The 21,921-nt window shown below is 49.3% G+C and overlaps 1 protein-coding gene and 2 long non-coding RNA genes across 3 annotated transcripts; all 3 read right to left on the bottom strand.

The window, feature by feature from the left end:
* Nucleotides 1-1,532: 1,532 nt before the first annotated feature.
* On the bottom strand, nt 1,533-8,041 carry LOC147600429 (uncharacterized). Its single transcript, XR_015258694.1, has 3 exons — nt 6,810-8,041; nt 2,276-2,527; nt 1,533-2,062 (listed from the first exon to the last, which is right to left on the bottom strand). It is a non-coding gene; the product is annotated as an uncharacterized LOC147600429 (long non-coding RNA).
* A 2,318-nt stretch (nt 8,042-10,359) lies between these two features.
* Nucleotides 10,360-12,570, bottom strand: LOC147600428 (uncharacterized). The gene is made up of 3 exons (XR_015258709.1): nt 12,330-12,570; nt 11,401-12,204; nt 10,360-11,268 (listed from the first exon to the last, which is right to left on the bottom strand). It is a non-coding gene; the product is annotated as an uncharacterized LOC147600428 (long non-coding RNA).
* Nucleotides 12,571-15,778: 3,208 nt separating this feature from the next.
* On the bottom strand, nt 15,779-21,720 carry TMX1 (thioredoxin related transmembrane protein 1). The gene is made up of 8 exons (XM_086749216.1): nt 21,547-21,720; nt 21,288-21,403; nt 20,649-20,694; nt 19,988-20,116; nt 18,772-18,817; nt 18,583-18,684; nt 17,820-17,889; nt 15,779-17,084 (listed from the first exon to the last, which is right to left on the bottom strand). The coding sequence occupies exons 1-8, from the start codon at nt 21,687-21,689 to the stop codon at nt 16,906-16,908; spliced, it is 831 nt and encodes a 276-aa protein (XP_086605342.1). The 5' UTR covers nt 21,690-21,720; the 3' UTR covers nt 15,779-16,905.
* Nucleotides 21,721-21,921: the final 201 nt, after the last annotated feature.

Genomic DNA, 21,921 nt, shown 5'->3' with positions numbered 1-21,921 from the left:
GTGGAGTCACCATCCCTGGAGGTGCTCAAAGAACATGTAGATGTGGCACTCCAGGACATGGTTCAGTAGGCACGGTGGTGTTGGGTTGATGGTTGGACTTGATGATCTTGGAGGTCTCTTCCAACCTTAATTATTCTATAATTCCATGAAATGGGAGAGGGCAAAACCTGAGACGCAACCAGTCAGCACCAAAAATAGCAACACCCTTGGGTGCTCAACCAGTTGGATGCAAAGCGGTGAGCACGCCATCAGAGCCCCACCCCATCACGGGGTCCTGGCCATACCCATGGGGCACCCCATTCATCCCCGTGGTGGACGCGGGAGCGTTTGGGTGAATTTGGGGAGTCAGCAACTGCAGCACTTGCAAGCGGGAAAACGCTCCTGACAAAACAAAGCTCCAGAAGCTCCGCTTGATGGGGCTTTTTTTTGGGTTTACTGATGAAGAGATGGCTCAGACACGGTCTGCAGGTACCCAAGATGGCAAAGGATTCTTGTCAGGTGCTTCCTCCCCAGCGTTGAAGAAAATAATTCCATGGCAAGAGCTAGGAGAGAGCAGGTGACAGAACAAATTCACTCCGGAGATAGAGTACAAGGGGCAAGCTCTGATGAGGCGAGGAGAAGATCAGAAGTATTGACTACCACAAATGTAAGGGAAATGACAAATAGAGCCATCAGTGAGAGATCTGAGGGTGGGTTTCATCCAAATTCTCACAGCTCACGCTCCCCAGAGCCATACGAGCAGTGAAGAGCAGGTCTTGCGCAGAAAACACAAGCAGGAGAGACAACAAGGGAAGCTCCAAACCCCAGAATTGGTGAGGGGCTTGGGTGGCGATCTTTGTAAGGCAGATGAAGAAAAAACTAAATGACAGTAGAGAAGTCTACCTCCGTCGACACTTTTTCGCACCGCTTTTTTGTGTGGCAGGACAACCCCGGGATGCAGGGCGGCTCTCGGAGGTGCTGGTGTCACCTTCTGTTCTGTGACCTGGAAAAGCAGCTGGATGCTGGTCCTGGGGAGCTTCAGAGGAGGCAACAGCTGCTGCACCTTCCTGCGTGATAAATATTGCAGGAGAGCCTGGATTTTCTTTGGCAGATGTCTCTCGACGAGTTGGGAGAGGGGGTGGAGGGCGAATCAGCCCGCCTGCAGTTTGGAAATGGCCAAGGCGGGGAGGTGTGCAGGCAGGAGACACTGCAAAGACCAGGGCGAGCACACGGCAGAGACCAGCGAGGGGACACCAGGGGAGCGGAGAAGTGACTTGGGGTTCCTCACAAGGTAAGAACTTGGAGGAGTTACCAGGCGTCCAATTCAAAACAGACTGAAGGAGACACCCATCACCAAATAGTGGAATTTGTTGGGCAGGATACTGCAAGAGCCAAAATATTCATAAAATCAGAAAATCATAAAATCATTATTCACAAATAATAATTAAAAAAAAATATTCTGAGGGTGATGGAACACTGGCACAGGTTGCCCAGAAAGGTGGTGGATGCCCCATGCCTGGTAATGTTGCAGGCCAGGTTGGACGGGGCTCTGAGCAACCTGATCCGGTTGGAGATGTCCCTGCTTCTTGCAGGGCGGTTGGACTAGAAGACCTTTGAAGGTCCCTTCCAACCCAAACCATCCTGTGACTCTAAATGATAGCTCTACCAGTAGGCTTTAAGCGTAAGGTTCCCAGTGCAGCTCCTCCAGACCAGGAGAAGGGACACCACAGACCTCATGCACGGCCATGCTCTGAGCATGGGGTCTCACATCCCATTGCTGCATCTCTTATTGCCTGAGAAAAGATATTGACATGCAGAGGTAGGACACAGAATCTTGCTTTGACCAACCTACGATGGCCTTGAGTAGCATCACCTGAAGGAAAACACCCAAATGATCTTCTTACAGCAGCAGATGAAACCTTTCTTGGCAGCAAGGTCTGGTCTCAACTGTCCTCCCAGGTAGAGGAAAACGCTCCTGGTACCTGCTCGGAGCGGCTGGGAAACATTTTGGGTAGCCTGCCCTCCTGCCAGCCTTCCCGAGGAACGAGATCCCCGACCCAGGTCTGCGCTGAAGATGCTCATTCTGTACAGACACAGAAAACATGGGCGAGAGATTTCAGCAGAAGGCACATTCACTCCAAATGCTTAGAAAAAGCCCGAGAAATCAGGGCGTATTGACGTTTTGGCTGACACTGCCAAGCGGGCAAAATCTTTCCGGTGACAGCCTGCCGGCATCGGAGCCAAGCCTCCGCACAGGAGGAGGGCTGAAAGTTGCCCGGCTGCTTGCTCTGCCAACCTGCTGCCAAGGTTTTCGGGCCAGGAGGGATTTTTCTCTCCGTTGGAGCCAAGCGATGGTGATCTTGCGTCGATTAACGGGGTTTGATCCAATGCCCACGCACAACGATAACGTGCTGGCAAAAGCCGGATACGATGACTCTGCAGCGCTTGTTCCAACAGAGTGCGTCAACAGGTGTTGAGTTTGGGGGGAAATTAAGGTCCAACACAGACCTTAATGTGACATTTATGGTCTTCACTACCTCAACAGGGCCTACAGGAAAGATGGAGAGGAACTTCAGCAGGGCCTGTTGTGACAGGATGAGGGGTAATGGTTTCAAAATAAAAGGAGATAGATTTAGATTGGATATTAGGAAAAAAATTTTTACGCTGAGGGTGGTGGAACCCTGGCCCAGGTTGCCCAGAGAGGTGGTGGATGCCCCATCCCTGGAAACATTCCAGGCCAGGTTGGCCGGGGCTCTGAGCAACCTGATCTGGTTGGAGACGTCCCTGCTCTGTGCAGGGGGGTTGGACTGGGTGGGCTTTGATGGTCCCTTCCCACCCAAACCCTTCTATGATTTTATGAGGCCTGTTAATGCTACGCACTATGAGCAGATCTCTTTTTGGAGAAGGTGACGAAATGAAGAACGCAGGATGAGAGACAGAGGGTGACAAGCTCAGGTGGTTCTACATTTGCTGTCCCAAACAAGGAAATGGCCAACTATTATCACTTTGGTCCAATAAATAATAATAAAAAAAAAAAAAGCAATTCAGCACTAGTCTGTTTTAAATGGATGTGTTCATGTTGACGGTGTTAATAACAAACATAAATATTTAAAAGCTCTTACGTACATCAGGGCAGTGAAAACTGCTGATGTCAGCAACTCTTGAGTATTCACAAAAATCACAGAATGGTTTGGGTGGGAAGGGACCTTCAAAGCCCATCCAGTCCAACCCACCTGCAAGGAGCAGGGACATCTCCAACCAGATCAGGTTGCTCAGAGCCCCGGCCGACCTGGCCTATTCTTCTTTTACACCTGCCGTTGAATGCATTTAAAGTTCCCATCTCAACGTATCAGAGCTAATTATGGGCTTTTAGGCAGAGATTACTGGAAGACCACCTTGGTTTTGTGTTGCACAGGTCTGGCTAAAGGATCGGGCCATCTCTGGTGCCCATACCAAGAGGGTGATGCAGAGCACAGGCGGGGACCAGGGTACCAGAGCGGAGATTCCGCATCACGCTGCCACCGCTTTCGCCCTGAAAGGGCTGAAGGTGCTCCTGGGTTCTGCCCCACAAAGAGGTCACTGAGCATCTCTTCTCCGCAGCAGGGATGGAATGGAAGAGACTATTTCAAGTTGGAAGGGACCCACAGCCATCATCTTGTCCAACTGCCTGATCACTTCAGGGCTGACCAAAAGGTCAAGCAAATTATTGAGAACATTGTCCAAACGCCTCGTAAACACTGACAGGGATGGGGCATCGACCGCCTCTCTTGGAAGCCTTCTCTCCCTGCACACACACCACTACAGCAGAAGCGTAGTCATTCCCACCCAGAAAAAAACAAATTCATTCTTGGTGCACTTCAGACCCGTGTCACATGCTTGGGAGATTTGTTGTTTTCTTTTTCTCCCTCTGTTTTTTTTTTTTTTTTTTTTTTTTTTTAAAAAAAAAACAACCGAGTTTGGAAAGTCGCAGGAAATAAAAACAAGAAATTGCTGACAAGTGTCCCACTGTAATTGAGTGAGAACACAGAGCTCAGCTCTATGGGTTCCCAGAAATTCGGTCCAGATGTGGCTCTCCGCGGTGGTGTAGCCAAGCCGCAACCCCCAAAATGTCAACTCCTGCGACTGGGAAACTTCCCCAGCGCCCCTTCCAGCCACGCACGGCGACAGACGGTGCCCCGGACGACACCCAGCCAAAGACCTGAGAAAACCCAGCGTTGGCCGCAGAGCCCGAGGGGCCCTCCCAGTCCCTAGCGTTGAAGGTCTGCAGCAGGGGTATTGGAAATAAAATTATTTGATCCATGCAAAGCCCAGATTTCTCACCTGCGAACACACCCAAGCTTGAAAACATGACCCTCTGTGGTTGACTTAAATCCCAGCTGTCTCCAAACCATGGGAAACTGGGAACGCACTGGTTTTGTGGCAATCTTCTGCTGCAGTCATCATCGGGAGCTGAGCATCAGCCACCCACCCGGTTGCGGGGCAGCTCTTGGGACTGGGAAGGGAGGACACTGCATGCACCGCACCGGTCTGGGATGGGACCAACCAAAAGTTTTGCCCTTCCAGTACCTCCTGGTTGTCCTTTTATACAAGGCCTTGTTCTCCACCCATTGCGTTTGCAAGGTGGCAATGAGCATGGATGATGACGAAGGATGAAGATCACAGTCGGGATATTTTGACACCATTCTATTATTTGTGACCAAATACTCAGCATACACATACTAGAAGCGTGTGTTGGCCACCTGGCCAGCGCTCTCAGTGCCCAACGCCCTTTCAGACGGTTGCGTTGGCACGGTGCATCTGAAGCAATCCCTCAGCTCCCGCAAAGCCAGCGTCGATGGCAACGAGAAGCTCAGAAGCAGTAACTGTCTCTCACATGGGAGCCTAAGACTTAAAAAAACCCAAACAAACAAGAAACCAACCAACAAAAAAAAAAAACAACAAAAACACACCCCCAAAACTTCTCCACCAGTTTCAGTTCAGCTGCAGTCTTCCAACCCAGCTATGGAGTGCAACGGCAAGGTGCAGCAAGGAATTAGCCCGGCTCTGTGATTCTATGAGCTCTTTCACCTGGAAGACCCGCAGCTCCTGGCCAAGCGTATCGAGGTTCCTAAATGAAGAGGTCTGTGAGTAAAACAGTCTCTCTCGCAGCCAGATCCCTTCCCTGCAATGCTGCATGGAGTTCCCAGGGCCTCTTTCTCTGCTCTCCGTTCAAGCAGAACCTGCTGCTGCTGTTATTCCCCTGCCTGGGAAGAGTTCTTCTAAGCGGGAGACTTATTCCCTGTACAGCAGAGAAGATTCACTCCCCCTACTCTGCAAGCGGGATTACCTCCCGTTGCTATTATTCCCTTATCAATAATTCACCGTGCAGCCACGCTCTGGCTCGCGCCTGTGCTGCCTGCGTAGCTTCTAAGCTCGCTGCCGCCTGCCAGCGCGGCCGTGAGTAATCGCGTCTCCTCCGCTCTCGGCGAAGCGGAGCAAGGATCTCACACCACAGATGAGTCACGGTCCCTGGAAGCTTCTCAGTTTAGCATCTCGTCGAGGGAGAGCAGCTTCACAGAAGCACCTGCTAAGGATCGCAAGCCCATGGCGGTTAAATAAATAAATGAAAGGGGAGATAATTAAACTCCGTATTTCAATCTTGGAGGAGGAGTTCATAAAAAGGGACTCTTTCTCCTTCCAGAAAATCCAATACAATTAAGTGATTAGAACAGAAAAGCAGACACATCTCGGCACACGGGGCCTGCCATCTCCGATTAAAACCGAGCCATTAGACTGATTTATGGCTCCAAAGACGCGTGAGTGCCTTTTGTGACTAAATCAGGCACCGGGTGAGAGACGAAAGATCATCTACCGCTTCCCAGTTGTCTCCGGGAACCTCCGCAACCCCAGCTTGGATGAACCATCTCGGATGTCCGAGACATCTGTGCCATCGTTGACTAAACCTTTAATCTTGCAGGCTGGCTTTTCTCCGAAACACCCTGCCGAAGAACCAAGCCGAGCCAACAGTCGCGTGCTCTCCCCGATCCAGCCAGGTGGATCCATCGCCCGTGGATTTATTGGCACGTCTCTCTGCATCCCAGGAGGCATGCTTCCCGTTTCGCTATTTACCTGCATGTTGCAACAGGCTGCTTCGGAAATCCTGATGAGTGGGGAGAGTGGGGAGCATCCTTCTGTGGGACAGCAGGATGCCCTCCAGGATGGTCTGAGCAAGGTGGAAGGCAAAAGATAGGACTATGGCAGTTCAGAGAAGACTTCTTCCAGTCCTGTTTAACATCTTTGTTTGTGACACGGACAGTGGGATAGAGCACCTCACCTGTGAGGCCAGGCTGAGAGAGCTGGGGCTGTTCAGCCTGGAGAAGAGGAGGCTCCGGGGAGACCTTAGAGCGGCCTCCCAGTGCCTAAAGGGGGCTGCAGGAAAGATGGGGAGGGACTTTTGATGAGGGCATGGAGTGACAGGACAAGGGGTGATGGCTTTAAACTGGAAGAATGTAGGTTTAGATTAGATATAAGGAAGAAATTTTTTACGCTGCGGGTGGTGGAACCCTGGCCCAGGTTGCCCAGAGAGGTGGTGGATGCCCCATCCCTGGAAACATTCCAGGCCAGGTTGGCCGGGGCTCTGAGCAACCTGATCTGGTTGGAGATGTCCCTGCTCCTGGCAGGGGGGTTGGACTGGGTGGGCTTTAGAGGTCCCTTCCCACCCAAAAGATTCTGTGATTCTATGATTTTTGAAGGCAATTCCCCATTGCATGGCCGGTGCCACCAGCACACACAAGTAAAGCTGAAAATACAAGAAACAAAAGGTTGGATTTCAGCTCTCCAGCCTTACTTACCTGCCTCTGAACGTCTCCGACAGCAGTCTGCAACCGAGAGCCTGGGAAGATCGCCGGGCGTCAAGATCAGCCCTAGGGACAGCGTGGCCATCGCTGGAGACAAGCTGCTGTTAGAGACCTCAGCCCTCTGGAGCCAGGCTTTTTGCCTTCAGAGGAGAATGACGGGGCCCAGAGCTCTGCGAGGGCTCTTAGGCAATAGCAAAGCGAAGCCTCCGTGCCCCCAGGCCCGCGGAAAACCCATCCTCATGCAAAGCTGTGACTCGGGCCTGTGCAAGCACGCACGCACGCAGCCCTGGGCATCAAGACGATTAGTCTGTGCCTGGACCCCTTCCCATTACCGCTGGCTGGGTGGCACGCAATGGAGAAGAAATTCCATTCAGAAGGTCTCATCTAACACCGAGGGATCCCTCGAGTCGCTCTCGGCAGCTGTGAACAGGTCCGGTGGGATCAGCAGCCCCCGGCTCCAGCCTGTGGTCACAGCCGGCTGAGCTCCAGCGGGGAATTTGCTGCCGACGCACCCCAGCCTCCAAACTGGGACTTGCTGCCCAGCTGTTTTCTGGAGCCACCAAAACTCGGTATTTCACAGGAAAAAGAGCTGCCTTCCCCTGGGAAGGGAGCAACTCTCACGGGGCTGGGTGCCTGGGGGTGCTGCCAAAGCGGACGCTGCCCGCTCTGGCACGGAGGAAGGCACGGGTTCGAGGGAGCGGGCTCTTCACAGGCAGCACCGTCCCATGCTCTGCGACAGCTCGGGGAGCAGGAGACCAAAGCACGGAGGAAACCTTTATCCACAACTCAGCCAGGGACGAGGCACCGAGTCCCCGACAGCCCCGCCATGGGAAGGCAGGACAGGAGACGATCTTACGGTTGGACTTGATGATCTTCAAGGTCTTTTCCAACTTCAACGACTTTATGAGATGTCAAGGGCTTACACCAAGCCCTGGCAACAGCCAGGTGGGGAAAATTTCTGCTCCCTCCCAGCTCTTCACATCCCCAGCGTGCTTTCTATGCTCACGGCAGCCCACAGCACAAGAAATTAAAGTGCCTACCAGGCCGTTGGCTGCAGAAGATTTGCTTCAGTCTCCATTTATCCAGCGACTCGGGCATGGTAAGGCAGGCTAACATAGAAGGAGACGCTGTGGTACCTAATCCGTTGCAGAAGATGACAGTGTTTCCAAATTAATGGACAACGCTAAAGACAGCGTAACCAAAATGATGAATCAGAGCTCTGCGGCTTTGGCGAAACAGAGGAGTGGGGAAAAAAAAAAAAAATAAAAATCAAGGCTTCTAGCTTTTAGCCCCAGGCCTAGAAGGGAAGGCAGCATCTGTCCTGGGAAGGCTGAGCCCCTGGGTGCTCCCTGCTTGCAGCCCCTTGGGGCAGGGGGGATCCCCAGGGGTCCCCACGCGCAAGTCCTCAGCTGCTCACGCCATCCCTGCCGCGCCGCTGACCCGAGTGGTTTCCTTTGAGGGATCGGTGAGGGGATGCCGTGTTCCCATCCGTGCTCAGACCTACAAGCGGCAGAGGGGATAATTAAACAGCTGTTAAAAAGCCTCCCTGCAACTCCACCCCTCTGAAGGGGAGAGCGAAACAACATGAGACCCTGTTCCCTCAGGACTCCAGGGTCCTCGTGGAGAAGTTAAACAGGGTCATTTCTGCCGTCCCCAGTGTCACCAGTAAACCCAACGCCTGTACCTGGCATCCACAGAGCAGCATCTCTCTGGCCTTGGGTAGGAGGAGATGGGAGAAGGTCAGAGCTGGAAGCAGAAAGGCAAATGGTGTTTGCCAACCGTTGGGCTGGAGAGAGCACCAAGCCCAGGAGCGCCCACGACGCGCTAGCTCCAGCCTCTGCCAACAGCCTGCCAAAAAACCCAGCAGAGCTCCCGGCGGCGAGCAGCCTTGGCAAAGCCCCAGCTCCATCTTCCTCCCAGCCGCCCGCCTAGGCGGCCGATAAATCCCAGAGCCCCCCTCATCCCACCTCACAGCCCCTCGCTCCTCGCCTGCAGTTGCAGCCCATCCATGAGTGGAACCACCCCTGGGTGCCGTGGGTGCAGTGAGGTTAGCGTCTGAGCGCGCGGAGGCAACGTGCGGATCTCGGGATACCCGCTCGCCCTTAGGACCGCGTTTTTGAGCTGTGATGGAAGGGAAAATGGGTACCACGAAGGAAGAGCGACGAGTCGCTGAGCATCGCATCCTTCCCCGATGGAGATGTTTGCCGCCGGCTTCAGCCCTACTATGCACCCACAGCCAGGAGTAAATCCCTGCTGGGATTTTGGATCTTGCCCAGCCAGGCTGTAAATCCCCCAGGCTGAGGAGAAAACAGAGCGCAAGTCAAGCGCGACTCACCAGGGCGGAGGCATCAGGGCGCGGGAGAGCCAGCAGCGCTGCCAGACGGGGCAAAGAGCCTAAAGCATCTCCAGGATGAGCTGGTGCCTCCTCCTGACCCTTCAAAAAACAATCATAAAAAATAATCTCAATAAATCACTCCATTACATCAACCTAAAAACATAAAAACCCCTGAACTGGTACCATTTAAAAACAGCAACCACCTCTCCCAAGCACAGCTCTCACCCCAAGGAGGGAGAAGTGCCAGAAATAAACTCGAAATCGCAGTCGATTCTCGGTGGAAGGAATTCAGCTGCTTTGCTGATAAGCAGCAACGTAAATCTCTAAGCTGAAGAGGTAGATCATTAAGGGGAAGTGTTTAGAGAAATTAAATCCTTTTCCCTGCTTCTTATGCTAATAGGGAAAACCAAGCTGATTTGCAGGAGGACAACATTTAGCAATATCCAATTCAAAGTCCCCATCTGTTCTCATTCCCGTGCCACGTTTGTCAAAAATCAGCTTTCCTTCCACCGACACCCGCGTCACTGTTAATCTAAGAGGCCAATTCTGGAGAGATTTGTGAATAAACCACTTCTTGCAAATCCAGCCAGAAAAAAAACCAGGCAGGGGAAGGGCCTGGTCGATAGAAATACGCGTCGGGATTGAAGGGATTGAGGAGGGACGGCAAAGGGAATAAGGGAATATGGGAATGATGACTAATCAGCCATTTACTTGGCAATTTAAACCCTGCGTGCATTTTCTGTGGTATTTTCAGCGGTGGGATTCCGCTTGGAAGGTGGGCAGCCCCGTGGACCATACCCTGCCTCGCCGGCGGCTCCGGCACAGATCCCGCTGGGACACGCACGGGGCAGAGTCGGCTTACGGCATTGCGGCAAGCAGAGGGGAAAAAAATCCTGACATCTACTGCCCTAAAGACAAATATTATTTTTTTTTATTATCCTCAGTCACGAGGCAGCTGCAGAGCAGGCAGGAGCCCTGGGGCTCAGCTCACCACCTGCCCGTTCCAGAGCCTTTCCTCCCCTCCGAGCCCCGCGCGGCCCCGGCGAGGAGCACGCACAGACGGGCCCGGCTCTCTCCATAGCAGTATTAAACATCCGTGCTGGTGCGGAGTTGCAGGCTCAACAGTGTTATTTAATAATAAAATATAGTTAAAACAAGGCTAGAAGTCTACCACTCAGCAGTTTGCTGCTGTTTCAGTTATCTCGTGGCCTGGGTGGACTTGGCGCCTTTGGGAGGACCACAGTGGGGCTTTGCAGGCAGCCCCTTGCTCCGGCAAGCAACCGAAGCACGGATGCTCCATCAAGTTCAGAGAGCCTTTCTTCCAACATGGACAGGCTCGAAACGCTGCTCCTGCCCCGGTGTTCCCCCATCACCTGCCCCACGAAGTCAGGAATCCAGCTACAGCACCAGTCACCTTCACTGTCCCCAGTCACGTTCCCAGGCTTCCTTCTCCTTAGGACGAGAGGAAATGGCCTCAAGTCGCATCAGGGGAGGTTTACGTTGGACGTTAGGAAGCACTTCTTTACTGGAAGAGTGGTCAGGCACTGGAACAGGCTGCCCAGGGCAGCGATGGAGTCACCATCCCCAGAGGTGTTCACAGAACGTGTAGATGTGGCGCTCCAGGACATAGTTTGGTGTTCGGTTGATGGTTGGACTTGGTGATCTTGGAGGTCTCTTCCAACCTTAAAGATTCTATGCTTTTCCACCATCTTCTCAGCCAAGCACAATATGCAGCAAAAAAGGGAGGAAGGGGCAGAGGAAATCCAGGCAGGGCAAATGGCAACAGCTTCTGAGGACAAGCTTGCTTGGGCAGAATCTGCCATTGAAGACAATGTGCTCTAGCCAGCGACGAGACATGTCACAGCGCTGGAGACGTGTTCCCAAGGGTGCTGCGAGCCGTCTGCCGACAGAGGAGCAGATCCCCCCAGCTCTGAAACAACTTCAGGTCTCTTTGTAGAAGTAATGTTTCATCCAGGGGCCACACAGGTCCAAGCAATCTGTACGTAGTAGCATCTCTGTGTTGCCACCACGTGGCCAGCTGGCTCCTTTCACTTCCTCTCTCTTTGGCTATGCAACTTTTCCACAACTCTCCAGTGAGGAGAGAGCTGCTCCAAAGCCCTTTAAAAAAAATAAGGAAAAAAAAATTATATATATACAGCCAGAATGGAGTAGATCTCCTTGAGCTCCCGCTGAGGCAGGGGACCCCCATCTGCATGCTCCCCAGGCAGCCAGATTGAGCCCAAATCTCACCAGAAGCTGAGACCCCTGTAGCAGGCTACAGCTGGGTTCTTGATTTCCTGGGCATGCAGAAGACAAAATGAGATGTTTTCAGAAGCGACTGTAGGACATCAGGTTATCGTGGACAAGCTGAGGGACTTCAGTCAGCATGCCTTGGAAAAATAACAATTAAAAAAGACCTCTTCGTTCTGCCTCTGACGGGTGCTGTGCTCCAGCCCAGCGAGGTCTCGCTACACCACCCCACGGTGGTTTGAGTTCTCGTCGTCGCCGCAGAACTTCAGCAGAGCATCAAAACAAACAACGCTCCCCCGGGGGGCCGACAGCTGCTGGCGGGGTTTGTTCTTGCTGTCTCTCACGCTTAAGAAAACACGCAGAAACCTCCAAGAAAAACTTAGGAGGGGTCCCTGGTCGGCTTCAGCGATCCCTCCGCTCCTGGCTGGGCTGACAACTGGCTGTAGCCTGGATGGATCTGGAAGGGGATGGATCATCCTCATCTAGGGCTCTGACAACTGACGCAGCAAGACAGACAATTCCTGTAAAAATCTGTGATGACAACATCTACCACACACAAACTGACTACAAACTGCTCTATTTAAAAATAAAGCACAGCAGAAATCACACGTGGCTCCTTCTCCCCAAACAAGAGACATTTCGGAAACATTTTGCCATTTTTCATCTCCGCGTAGGATTTCACTGATCAGCTCTTGCGTTCTCATATCACCACTCACAGCAGATCCTTCAGCAACTCAAAACCTCTGGGAAGTTCGGCCACAGGCAGAAGCTCTAGCCTAAGATGGACTGTTTGTTAACAAAGTCCTGTTGAAGTAAAAAAAAATTAGTAATAAAAAAAAGCTCTGTGTAAGACCAGCCTTCATATCCTTCCCAAATACTCAACAAGGAGACGGGCAGAGGAGGAGGAAGAGGAGGAAATGGCTACTTACCCTTGAAGCACTATCCAGTCGTCTAAGAAACCAGATCTGCTACTCCACCAGCATGGCTGTGGATCACAGCTCGCCCGTTTCTTGGTGCCCAGCATCTCTGGTGGCTCCAGGCTCTCGCCCCATTGATGCAGAAGATCAAGAGAATTCAGGCCACCCAAAACCAACGCTCGGCCTACTCGGATTTTTCCTTTTTCGGACAGAAGAAACCGCAACGGCAAGACAAATACACGCTGTGGCCCAATGGAAACTTGCCTGTGGCTGAAATCACAGGGACACAGGAGGCCGTTTCCACGGGTCAGGAAGAAGTCTACTTTGAAAACCCCTTTCCCTTCAGTCGATAGCCTTGATACGGCAACCACTCAGAGAGGAGTAACCATCCCACGTGGCAAGGAGTTTAAAGGAAGATTCAGACACACAATCTTTCTGAGAAAGTACCAGTCACACGACGGGGGGAGGGAACCAAAAAACTACTTCTGTAGGCAAGTAGTCAAGGTCAAATACAAGAAATGCTACGCTGGGGATATGTATACGCTCAAGTACCTCACCAGATAAAGGTAATTTATTTATTCCCTGCACAGATTAAAGAATTAAACATGAGATGCATACCCAAGAGCTGGCTTTCTGGATCTGCCTTGCAGTTAAGAAAACGTCTACAGGCAGTGCTAAATGGAAAGTTTTAAAGACCCAAATATGGAAAAGTGAGGGGAAAGGGCAGACTGAGGTAGAACCTCTTATTCTAGAAAGTTACCGAAGTTGATAAAGCCCACGGCAAGATAAGGAGTTCAGCAGGGTTGAGAAAAACTGACCCAAGGGTGCACAGTGTGGTGTTAGCCACAAATAAAATTCAGAGAAGAGCCAAAGGTGATGCTGTTCAGGTCAAACCAAGAACTTCAGCTGATGCAAACAATGAGGTAAGAGCTGCAGGAGAGAGACTGCCTCTTCTTTAAAGCGAAGAAGCCTTCAAATTAATTTTGACCTTGTACTTGGTTGTACACACTCTTTGTTCCTGGTGGGGAGGAACTGCCAGGGAACTACACTTTCCCAGAAAACTCCACGGATTCAGACTGAGAGCCAAGCCAGAGAGCTACCAAGTCCTCAGTGCTCCCAAGAGGAGAGATGGAGGGAAAGAGCACGGGGACAGGCAAGACAGACAGTCCGATGGCAAGAGTTTTGCACTATTACTCTGTAGTGCTTTGAGCGAACCTTGTCTGGATTTGTTTCCTTCTCAAGAAGGCTCTTTCATTTCAGAACTCATACAATTCTGAATTAGGCTTCCCACTCCAGCATAAACCCACCGCTGTTGATCCCTTCAGCTGCTAAGATTTGAAATACAGCGTAGGTGGAGGAGGGGAGGAGTCCATCTGTAGCTGAAACACGATTCGCATGCATTTTACGCAAATACAGGAAAAAAAAGTTACAAAGAACTGAATTTAAACATCATTCGTCAAACCCAGCCTACGTTCTTTCTGCAAAACAAGAATCAGTTTTATTGCCATCGCTGTCTAAGCCTGGTACATGTGAAAGGTCCTTCCCAAACCATACAAACCATCTAACCAAAATTTTAAGCGGCCGGCTCGCGCTACCATAAGATGTCAAAGCCAGTTTCGACTAAAAAAAAAAAAAAACCAAGTACCTCAGTGCAGCTTTAGTTTGAAATATTATTCAAACTTGTATTTTCAAAGAGACATCACAAATGGTTTGTTCGCTCCAGTGCTGCAACAATTTTTCTTCCATGGAATTAGCTGCAGTTTTGCTTCACTGCTAAACAGCAAAATACAGTCTTTAAAAAAAAGACACAAAACACAGGAATCCAAAGCTGGTGGTTATTTTTTACTTGAAGACTCTCCGACACATTAAAAAAAAAAGTATTCTTACAGTTAATTCGTTCCTCCTGGAATTAAACTGGACATGCTCGGTCAAGGTGACAACATGGAAGGGGCAGTGTGACTTTTACAAAACTCATATTCAAGCATCATCGATACACACGAAGGACAGGCTCTTACGCGCGTTTGTTCCATTGCAGCCTTCACTCAGCCTCAGTAAACACCTTTGGAATACAAGTTTAAAAGAAAACACCAAGGAACTTAAATATTCTCAGGACAAAATCATGACATCATTAAAAATACGAACATTTACAGAGATCAGCAAACACAGGCTGCCTGTGGATAATCAAAACAAAACCTGGAGAAGCGACACTGATCACGAGCCACATAGAGGCTGGATTCCAGGAACTGGGAACACTTGGGACTAAGAGGCAGTTTGGGAATTTGGTTACTTGCCTAAGGCAGGCAGGCAGTAAGAAAAGGTAGGTGTGCAGAAGGCAAAGGTAAATCAGTGCTAGAAGTTCTCGTTAAACCAGGAGCCTAGAAGTTCAGCAAGAAAAAAAATTAAATTGTTTGTTCATTTAAAACCCAAAGTTAGCCAAAAGTTATCAGTATATACTTTCTATATTGCACAAACAGTTTCAAAGTAACTGAAAAATTAGAAAACCCTGCATTGGTAGCAGCTACATTTAAATATTTTGCAGGCGGAGTCGGCCCAGGTAGTTCAGCTTTGAAAACAATCCAACACTTTTCCCTGTGTCCCCTGTCTTCTCAAGCCCGCTCCAAACTAACAAAATACAGTTTATCAAAGACAGTTTGTTCCCGTTCTCCTTAGCACACCTCGGGTTTATTGCTTTATTTTACTAGAGACAAAGGGTAAGATCTAAAGTTTTAGAGAACTTAAGGCAATGTCACAAGACCAACACCTTAAGGGCATTTACGGCACGCAGTGGTCTTCATCCAAACCCCAGGAAAAGTCTGGTGTTTAAAAACGACAGGAACACTCGGATTTTAACCAAACGGACCCTTTCAGGCAGCAGTTATCCCATAGTTTTTTCCCATTCAGACATGGAGGATGAACTACGATCTATCAGATCCACTTAAAATGCAGCTTCGAAAGAAGCCTTCACCACGGACAAAAAACACGGAGTATTCTTAACAGCTTTACGAGCCGATTCTCCTGCCAGAGCTCTGAATATTGTTTTTCCAGAATTTTTTTCATATCCCAGAGTTCATGACAAGCTCCCTGTGTGATGCTCTGTCTTCCTGATAATCACTAGGAGAACCTGGCTGCAGAGGGCCAGGCAGCAGTGAAAAATATCAAGAGCTCTTCTGTTTGCAGTCTTAATTACTCACGACCAAGTTTACTGTTGACACAGATTTATCAACTGCCAGTCCTGCAAACTCACTCAGATGAACAATTTAAAAAAAAACAACTAAAAAAAAAAAGACAAGACAAAAATCCCAGCAAGAACAGGCTTTAAAAAAAAAAAAACAAACCAAAAACAAACCTAAGTGTGCTCAGCATTAGGATAAACCTTCCCTTGCGAATATTCTGGAAATTAACTGAAAGAATAAAAGTGGAAAATTCTTTCCAAGCAACGCAAGATAACACCGGCCCAAACGCGCATGTGCATCCTTTTTATTTCTTTACAGAGTGAAAACAAATACCGTACAGAAAACAGCAGACTACAGGGTTTTTTTTTTTAAAGAAGTCATTAGGGTATATTGTTTCAAGATGGTTTTGTGAAAATAGAAAAAAAAAAAAAAAACTTTCTGTAGAAGAAATGAAGAAGCAGTTATTTCAACTTCAGACCAGGTACAGCCAAACTGGATTTGCAGTAAAACTTGATTAAGCAGGAATCACTGATGACGTATTAAAAAGAAGCAGAGTCCTACCGCCACACAGCAGGATGAAAGGACAGGGGTTGCACTCAGCAGAGAACTCCGCGTGTAAACTGTTCCCATCTGAACTGGGGTCACTGAGACAAACAACACTTCATGGTGCTACTTGTAATTTTTTTTCTAGAGAAGAATTCCTTGGCCATGAAGCTCATGTAGTTTTCTACAGCCTCTTCTAGAAGAAATTGATGCAAATAGCAGGTTTCCGGTCAGCCAGAGAATTCGCACTACACAGAGCGCTTGTGGTCACTTCCACCTGGGAGGATGGCAAAGACACGCTCTCTAGCTGTTGTGCAGAGCGTAACTTCTTCTAAATGAAGACAGCAGCTTCCATCTCTTTGGAAGAGGAAACACTGGGGGGCTGCAGCACTCATTGTCACGGCAGAAAGCAGTTTTCGTCACATAAAAAGCCTGGAACGCGTCCCATAACTGAAGGAACTTTTCCCCTCAGCATTTCTTCAGAGCACAGCTAGAGAGATTTATACTGAGAAACATTTTTGGATGCTTTAACAGCAAACAGGTTAGTGCATTGTCCTTGTTAATGTTCCCTAACGCAATGCGTACACTGGCTTACAATCTGTTAAAAAAAAAATCCCTATAGAACAAGTCATTCAGGAAACCACATAAATTATTTCCTGGCCCTTCTCTGCACACAGACAGAGGTTCCAGCCATTTGCAACAGCATGTTTTAGTTTTGAATACCTGATGCCAAAGATATTTTTCTTTTTTTTTCTCCTGAATTCACAAAATGCGCCGATATTACCATGACAGGAGTCATTCTTCTCTTGAAGCCGAAGGATTTGACATTGATCTCCAGGTGACTCAAACGCTAATCCTGCTTGCAAACAAAGCTAAGATTTATCCGTTGCAGCAGCAGGGTTCACCGGGCGCTGCCTTACAGCATTCTGTGATGAGTTTCCGTTGGACACCTCTTTACCCTCCGTTTCATCATCTGAGATGTCTTCCTCATCTGCTTCTTGCTCTTCATCCAGCTTTTTCAGCAGATGAGCTGACTCTGGAGCTAGCTTTCCTTAAGGAGAAAAGAAAACACGCATACACAAATATCATTACCACGTGAAAGACACTTTTTTCAACATCACAGGCTAGCACAGAATTTTAAGGAATTTAATCCAGGAAGCACTTTGCGGTATCGGTCACTTAAGCTGCCATCTTAGGTAGAGTTGTTGCGAGCATGAAGCTACCCACAGGTCAAGTATCAACGGATTACAGACTACCCCAACTACCTTCCTCTAGCTTTGGCAAAAAAAAAAAAAATTAGTCAGGTTCCTACAAACCACAAACCAGCATTCAAATGTTCTTCCATGACTTTTTAAGCCTACCTTGAAAAATTCCAGAGACCAACCCCAAACTGAATCACTTACCATCCACAGAAAACGCAAATTCACTTCTAATCCTCACTTTGCCCTTAAAACTTACGCAAACCCTCAACCTAGCAACACTGAGAGCTCCACCCTTATTTCCCTGCACATATGCAATGTCGTATCTTGCAGGTATGACAATGCTGTAAAAACATTTCGCCGTCTCCTAAGAGTTTTTTAGAAATAGTTCAGCTTTAGGTAAATACAAAATACAAACCCACTACAAACCCTACGGGCAAACAGCTGCAGGTAAAGCACAGCACCAGTCACAAGTGTGAACTTTTACACTGACTCTCACGTCCTGCGGACAGAAGTTACGCACCGACATTTATGAAATAAGATTTACCAACCGGCTTCACTGAGTTAGAAGTACACAGCAGGCTTACTTGAATAAGGGTACGGTGGCGGTCTGTGCCTTTTGGATGGACAGATGCAGTCTGCTAAGAACACCATCACCTGAAACCAAAGACAGACAAGTTTAAACGTCCAAACATCCTGCCCATTAGAATTGTTTAGGTTGGAAAAGACTAAGACCATCGAGTCCAACCATTAACCTAACACTGCCAAGTCCACCACTAAACCACGCCCCTAAGCGCCACATCCACACGTGTTTTAAATCCCTCCAGGGATCTGCAAATCCCTCCCTCCATCTGCAAACTCGCTGAGGCTGCACTTGATCCCCTTGTCTAAATCGTTGATAAACATTAAACAGAAGCGGCCCCAGCACTGAGCCCTGGGGAACGCCACTTGTGACTGGCCGCCAACTGGATTTAACTCCGTTCACCACCAGGCTGACAGCCCTGCGGTTCCCTGGATTCTCCTTCTGGCTCTTCTTGCAGATGGGAGTCACATTTGCTAACCTCCAGTCAGCCAGGACTGCTGGTAAATGATGGGAAGCGGCTTGGTGAGCACTTCCACCTCCCACCGTACCCTTGGGTGGATCCCACCTGGCCTCACCGACTTGCGTGTGTCTAAGTGGCGTAGCAGGTCGCTAACCATTTCCTCTTGGATTAAAGGGGCTTCATTCTGCTCCCTATCCCTGTCTTCCAGCTCAGGGGGGCTGGGGACCCCAAGAACGACTGGTCTTTACTATTAAAGACTGAGGCACACAGCAGTGAGAAACCAATCTGTTTCAAGTGCTTCACTTACAAGTCCCAGTACCAGCGCAGAGCCGAGAGTTGCCAACGCAAAAACAGCATACGAGCCCCAGACCGGCATTCCAACGCTTTCTGTTAAATAACCATGGCAGTGCTGGAAGAAAAGACAAGAGAACCATTTCAAGAACAGCTGAATATTATGTCTGTTAAGAGAAAATAAAGCAGAGATCCAAGCACATACCCTGATCCACATTGAAAACTGAAACAGAGCTGACATACTGCTCATCCTGAAACAAAGCAGAAAAAAAGAAACTGAAAACACCTTCAAGGCAGTCACATACGTGCATCTTCTGATCTGCCTGACTGGCCGTTGTTTAGTCCCATGTCGAACAGCTTTCTGCTCACATCTGGTTTCCCTTCTAACTGCACTGATTTGTATCTTCTGTTTTGTCTTTTCCTTCAATAAACACTCGTTTCCCACGAAGCTACCTTCAGTACCAGCATCAGCTCGTACAACGTTCCACATGTGAACAACTACAAATTCACAAACTTCCTCGACTCGCACCTGCCGACAGATGAATTTCAGTTACTGTTGTTAAGGTTCTAAGCTCTATTTGGACCAACAGTCCACGAGAAACCAGCTGAAATTCTATTCAAGATATTAAGAGTTAAGCATCCGGACATTTTATTAAAATAAAAGATTAACTTATTTAAAAAAAAAAACAAAACAACCGTTGCTAATGAGTGAGCTGTAGACGAAGTCTGCATACTGTTTCAGTATGTGCAAAAAATGGAGCTGGTACTTTACAATACTAACAGAAAACTTATTAATCCTAAAATTAGTACTCTGCCTCACACATTTCTTGGTGTGGGCTAATACTCTGTAGGAGATCAGCCATACAGTTTGAAGATTCAAAACAGCATCGTGAGCAGACGAAGTAACAATGCTGAGCTTCCTAAAAGAGCCAGAAAAAAAATGTAAAATTTCAGTCTAGCATAACACTTCATAAACTGAACACTGCTACAGCACAGGGAGCACGGAGTGTTTCAGCCATCGTTGCTCTGACAGAAGAAAAACCATGAGCAACTGGGCATACTGGCCTCAGCCCACGGGCTTTATCACTCAGTTACTCACCCGCTCCGAAACCACCACATGGCGCACGCAGCAACAACCAAAACCACTTCAAAACCAGAAAGCTTTCCAAAGAGCATGTTTCTCCTCAGACTACAGTCTCCCCACTTCGCTTTTCCTACATTATTTTCTAGTTTTTATTGCTGATTTCCTACAATTTCGCTGGGCAAAACATCCTTCTGCTGAACAGCAGCACGGAGCCGCTGCATGAGCTGTTAACAAGGAGGCAGCACCAGGTGCGGCACACCCAAGGACCTGTCCCAGCACGTCCTTAAAGCGTGCACGTTTGACAACAAATTATTACAAAAACCACACCAAAACTTACAGGAAAGAGGAAGGGCCAAACCACGATGAAACTGGTTCGATAGATTTCCATTCCTGGTCACTGATGAAGTTTATGAAATCAGTTTTAGTTCTCGCACCGTGGTATCTCCTGAACTCTCCATCTTTACAGCTGTAAAACAAATTTTAAAGTCCTTTATTTCAGACAGTCTAAGCATGCACCATTTGCTTTCACTCAACATCTTTCCTCCCGTCACCTTGCCTATTTTTTTTTCTTTTTACTTTTACTTTGCTTTAGATGATACTGGCCCTAAAATGTTTTCCAAAAATCTTGACTACAAGTATTTTTAGAATCTTGACTCCACGTGTATCTTGTGTAGCTTTAGGATGCGATTCCGTAAAAAGATAATGAGTTTCCTAATGCACTTGCCACACAACTGCATTAAGATCAACCTACGGGGAAAAGATTGCAAAATAGAAACACCCATGAAAAGACAGAATAAATGAGGCCTGAAGGGAAAAGAAAAAAAAAAAAAAAATCAACTGGCAGCAGTGTGTAGGGTCACAGCAGGTAAGGCAGTGGTTGTGTCTGTGTGAAGTAACTCACATTCTTAAAAAGCATGGTAAATCTCATTCATTTGCCCCCCAAAAAAGGAAAAAGTGTCCCCTCCCCTCAAAAAAATCCCAGCGCATTGCACACTTACTGATAGATGGTAGGAAGAGCTGTTATGATAAATCGTCCGCTTAATCCTGTAAGAAAACAGTTATTTTCAGAACAGTAGTGCATCCTTAGGTAAGAGAAGGCAAGAAATGTTATTATACACCAAAAGAAAAACAGCTGCTCCCAGGTATCAATTTTTAATTGCAATGAAACACAAATTTGTGCATATTAAAGTACTGCACACAGTCTAAAGGCGAGGTCCCTGGACAAAGGGATCCCTCTCCACAGGGATAGAAAAAAAAAAAAAAGAGATGTTTGGGGATAACCACTCTACTCAATTATTCTGGCTGCAGCTCTCCACAGAGAGAGATGTTCTCCTTTTCCCAGAATTTTTTATGCTGAGGGTGGTGGAGCACTGGCCCAGGTTGCCCAGAGAGGCGGTGGATGCCCCATCCCTGGAAACATTCCAGGCCAGGTTGGCCGGGGCTGTGAGCAACCTGATCTGGTTAGAGATGTCCCTGCTCCTTGCAGGGGGGTTGGGCTGGGTGGGCTAACCCTCTGTGATCCTATGACTACTCCTCTTGATTCCGTTTATTTTCCAAAAGCGCGCACGCTCGCACCGAACGTTCTCCCCGGGCGCTCAGAAGCCCGAAGGCCCGGGGAGGCCCCGCCAGACTCTCACCGGGCTGCTCCGTCACATCCACCTTGGCGATGTTCACTTCCAGGTCCTCACCCCACTCGGCAAACTTCTCCCACTCGGGCTGCAGGTTCTGGCAGGCGGGGCACCAAGGGGCGTAGCTGGAGAGAACACAACTCTGTCACTAACGGGCACCGCTCGGTCACTCGCGGCCTCACAGCGGGCCGCTGAGAGACCCCCGCCCCCCCCTCCACCCCCCAAACCCAACCCCCCCGGCAGCCCGAGCGACCCCCTCCCGACTCACAACTCCACCATCCACTCGCCCTGCAGCAGCTCCCGCCACATGCCGTCCGTCAGCACCTTCACTGGGCTCCGCTTTCCCAGCGCGGCCGCGCCGGCCGCCAGCGCCAGGCACAGCAAAGCCCGCAACCGCCCGGCGGCCGCCATCTTGTCCCGCCGCGCCGCGCGACGGCGAGCGAGAAGGGGAGGGGCCAAGCCGAGAGTGCGTCACAACCGGCACGGCGCATGCGCTCCCCACCCCGCTGGGCACAGCAAGGAGAGTTCCACTGCCACTTGTTGGGGCGGGGCGGGGCGGGGCGGGGAGGGCCCGGGGGCGGGCTCAGGGTGCGCGGCAGCCTATAGAGCGTTGAGTTGGTGGAGAGGGGCTGGTGGACACTGC

Source organism: Chlamydotis macqueenii, chromosome 5 (genome assembly GCF_036417535.1).
Source record: "Chlamydotis macqueenii isolate bChlMac1 chromosome 5, bChlMac1.mat, whole genome shotgun sequence".
Lineage (NCBI taxonomy): Eukaryota > Metazoa > Chordata > Aves > Otidiformes > Otididae > Chlamydotis > Chlamydotis macqueenii.
This window is presented reverse-complemented; position numbering and strand designations above follow the sequence as displayed.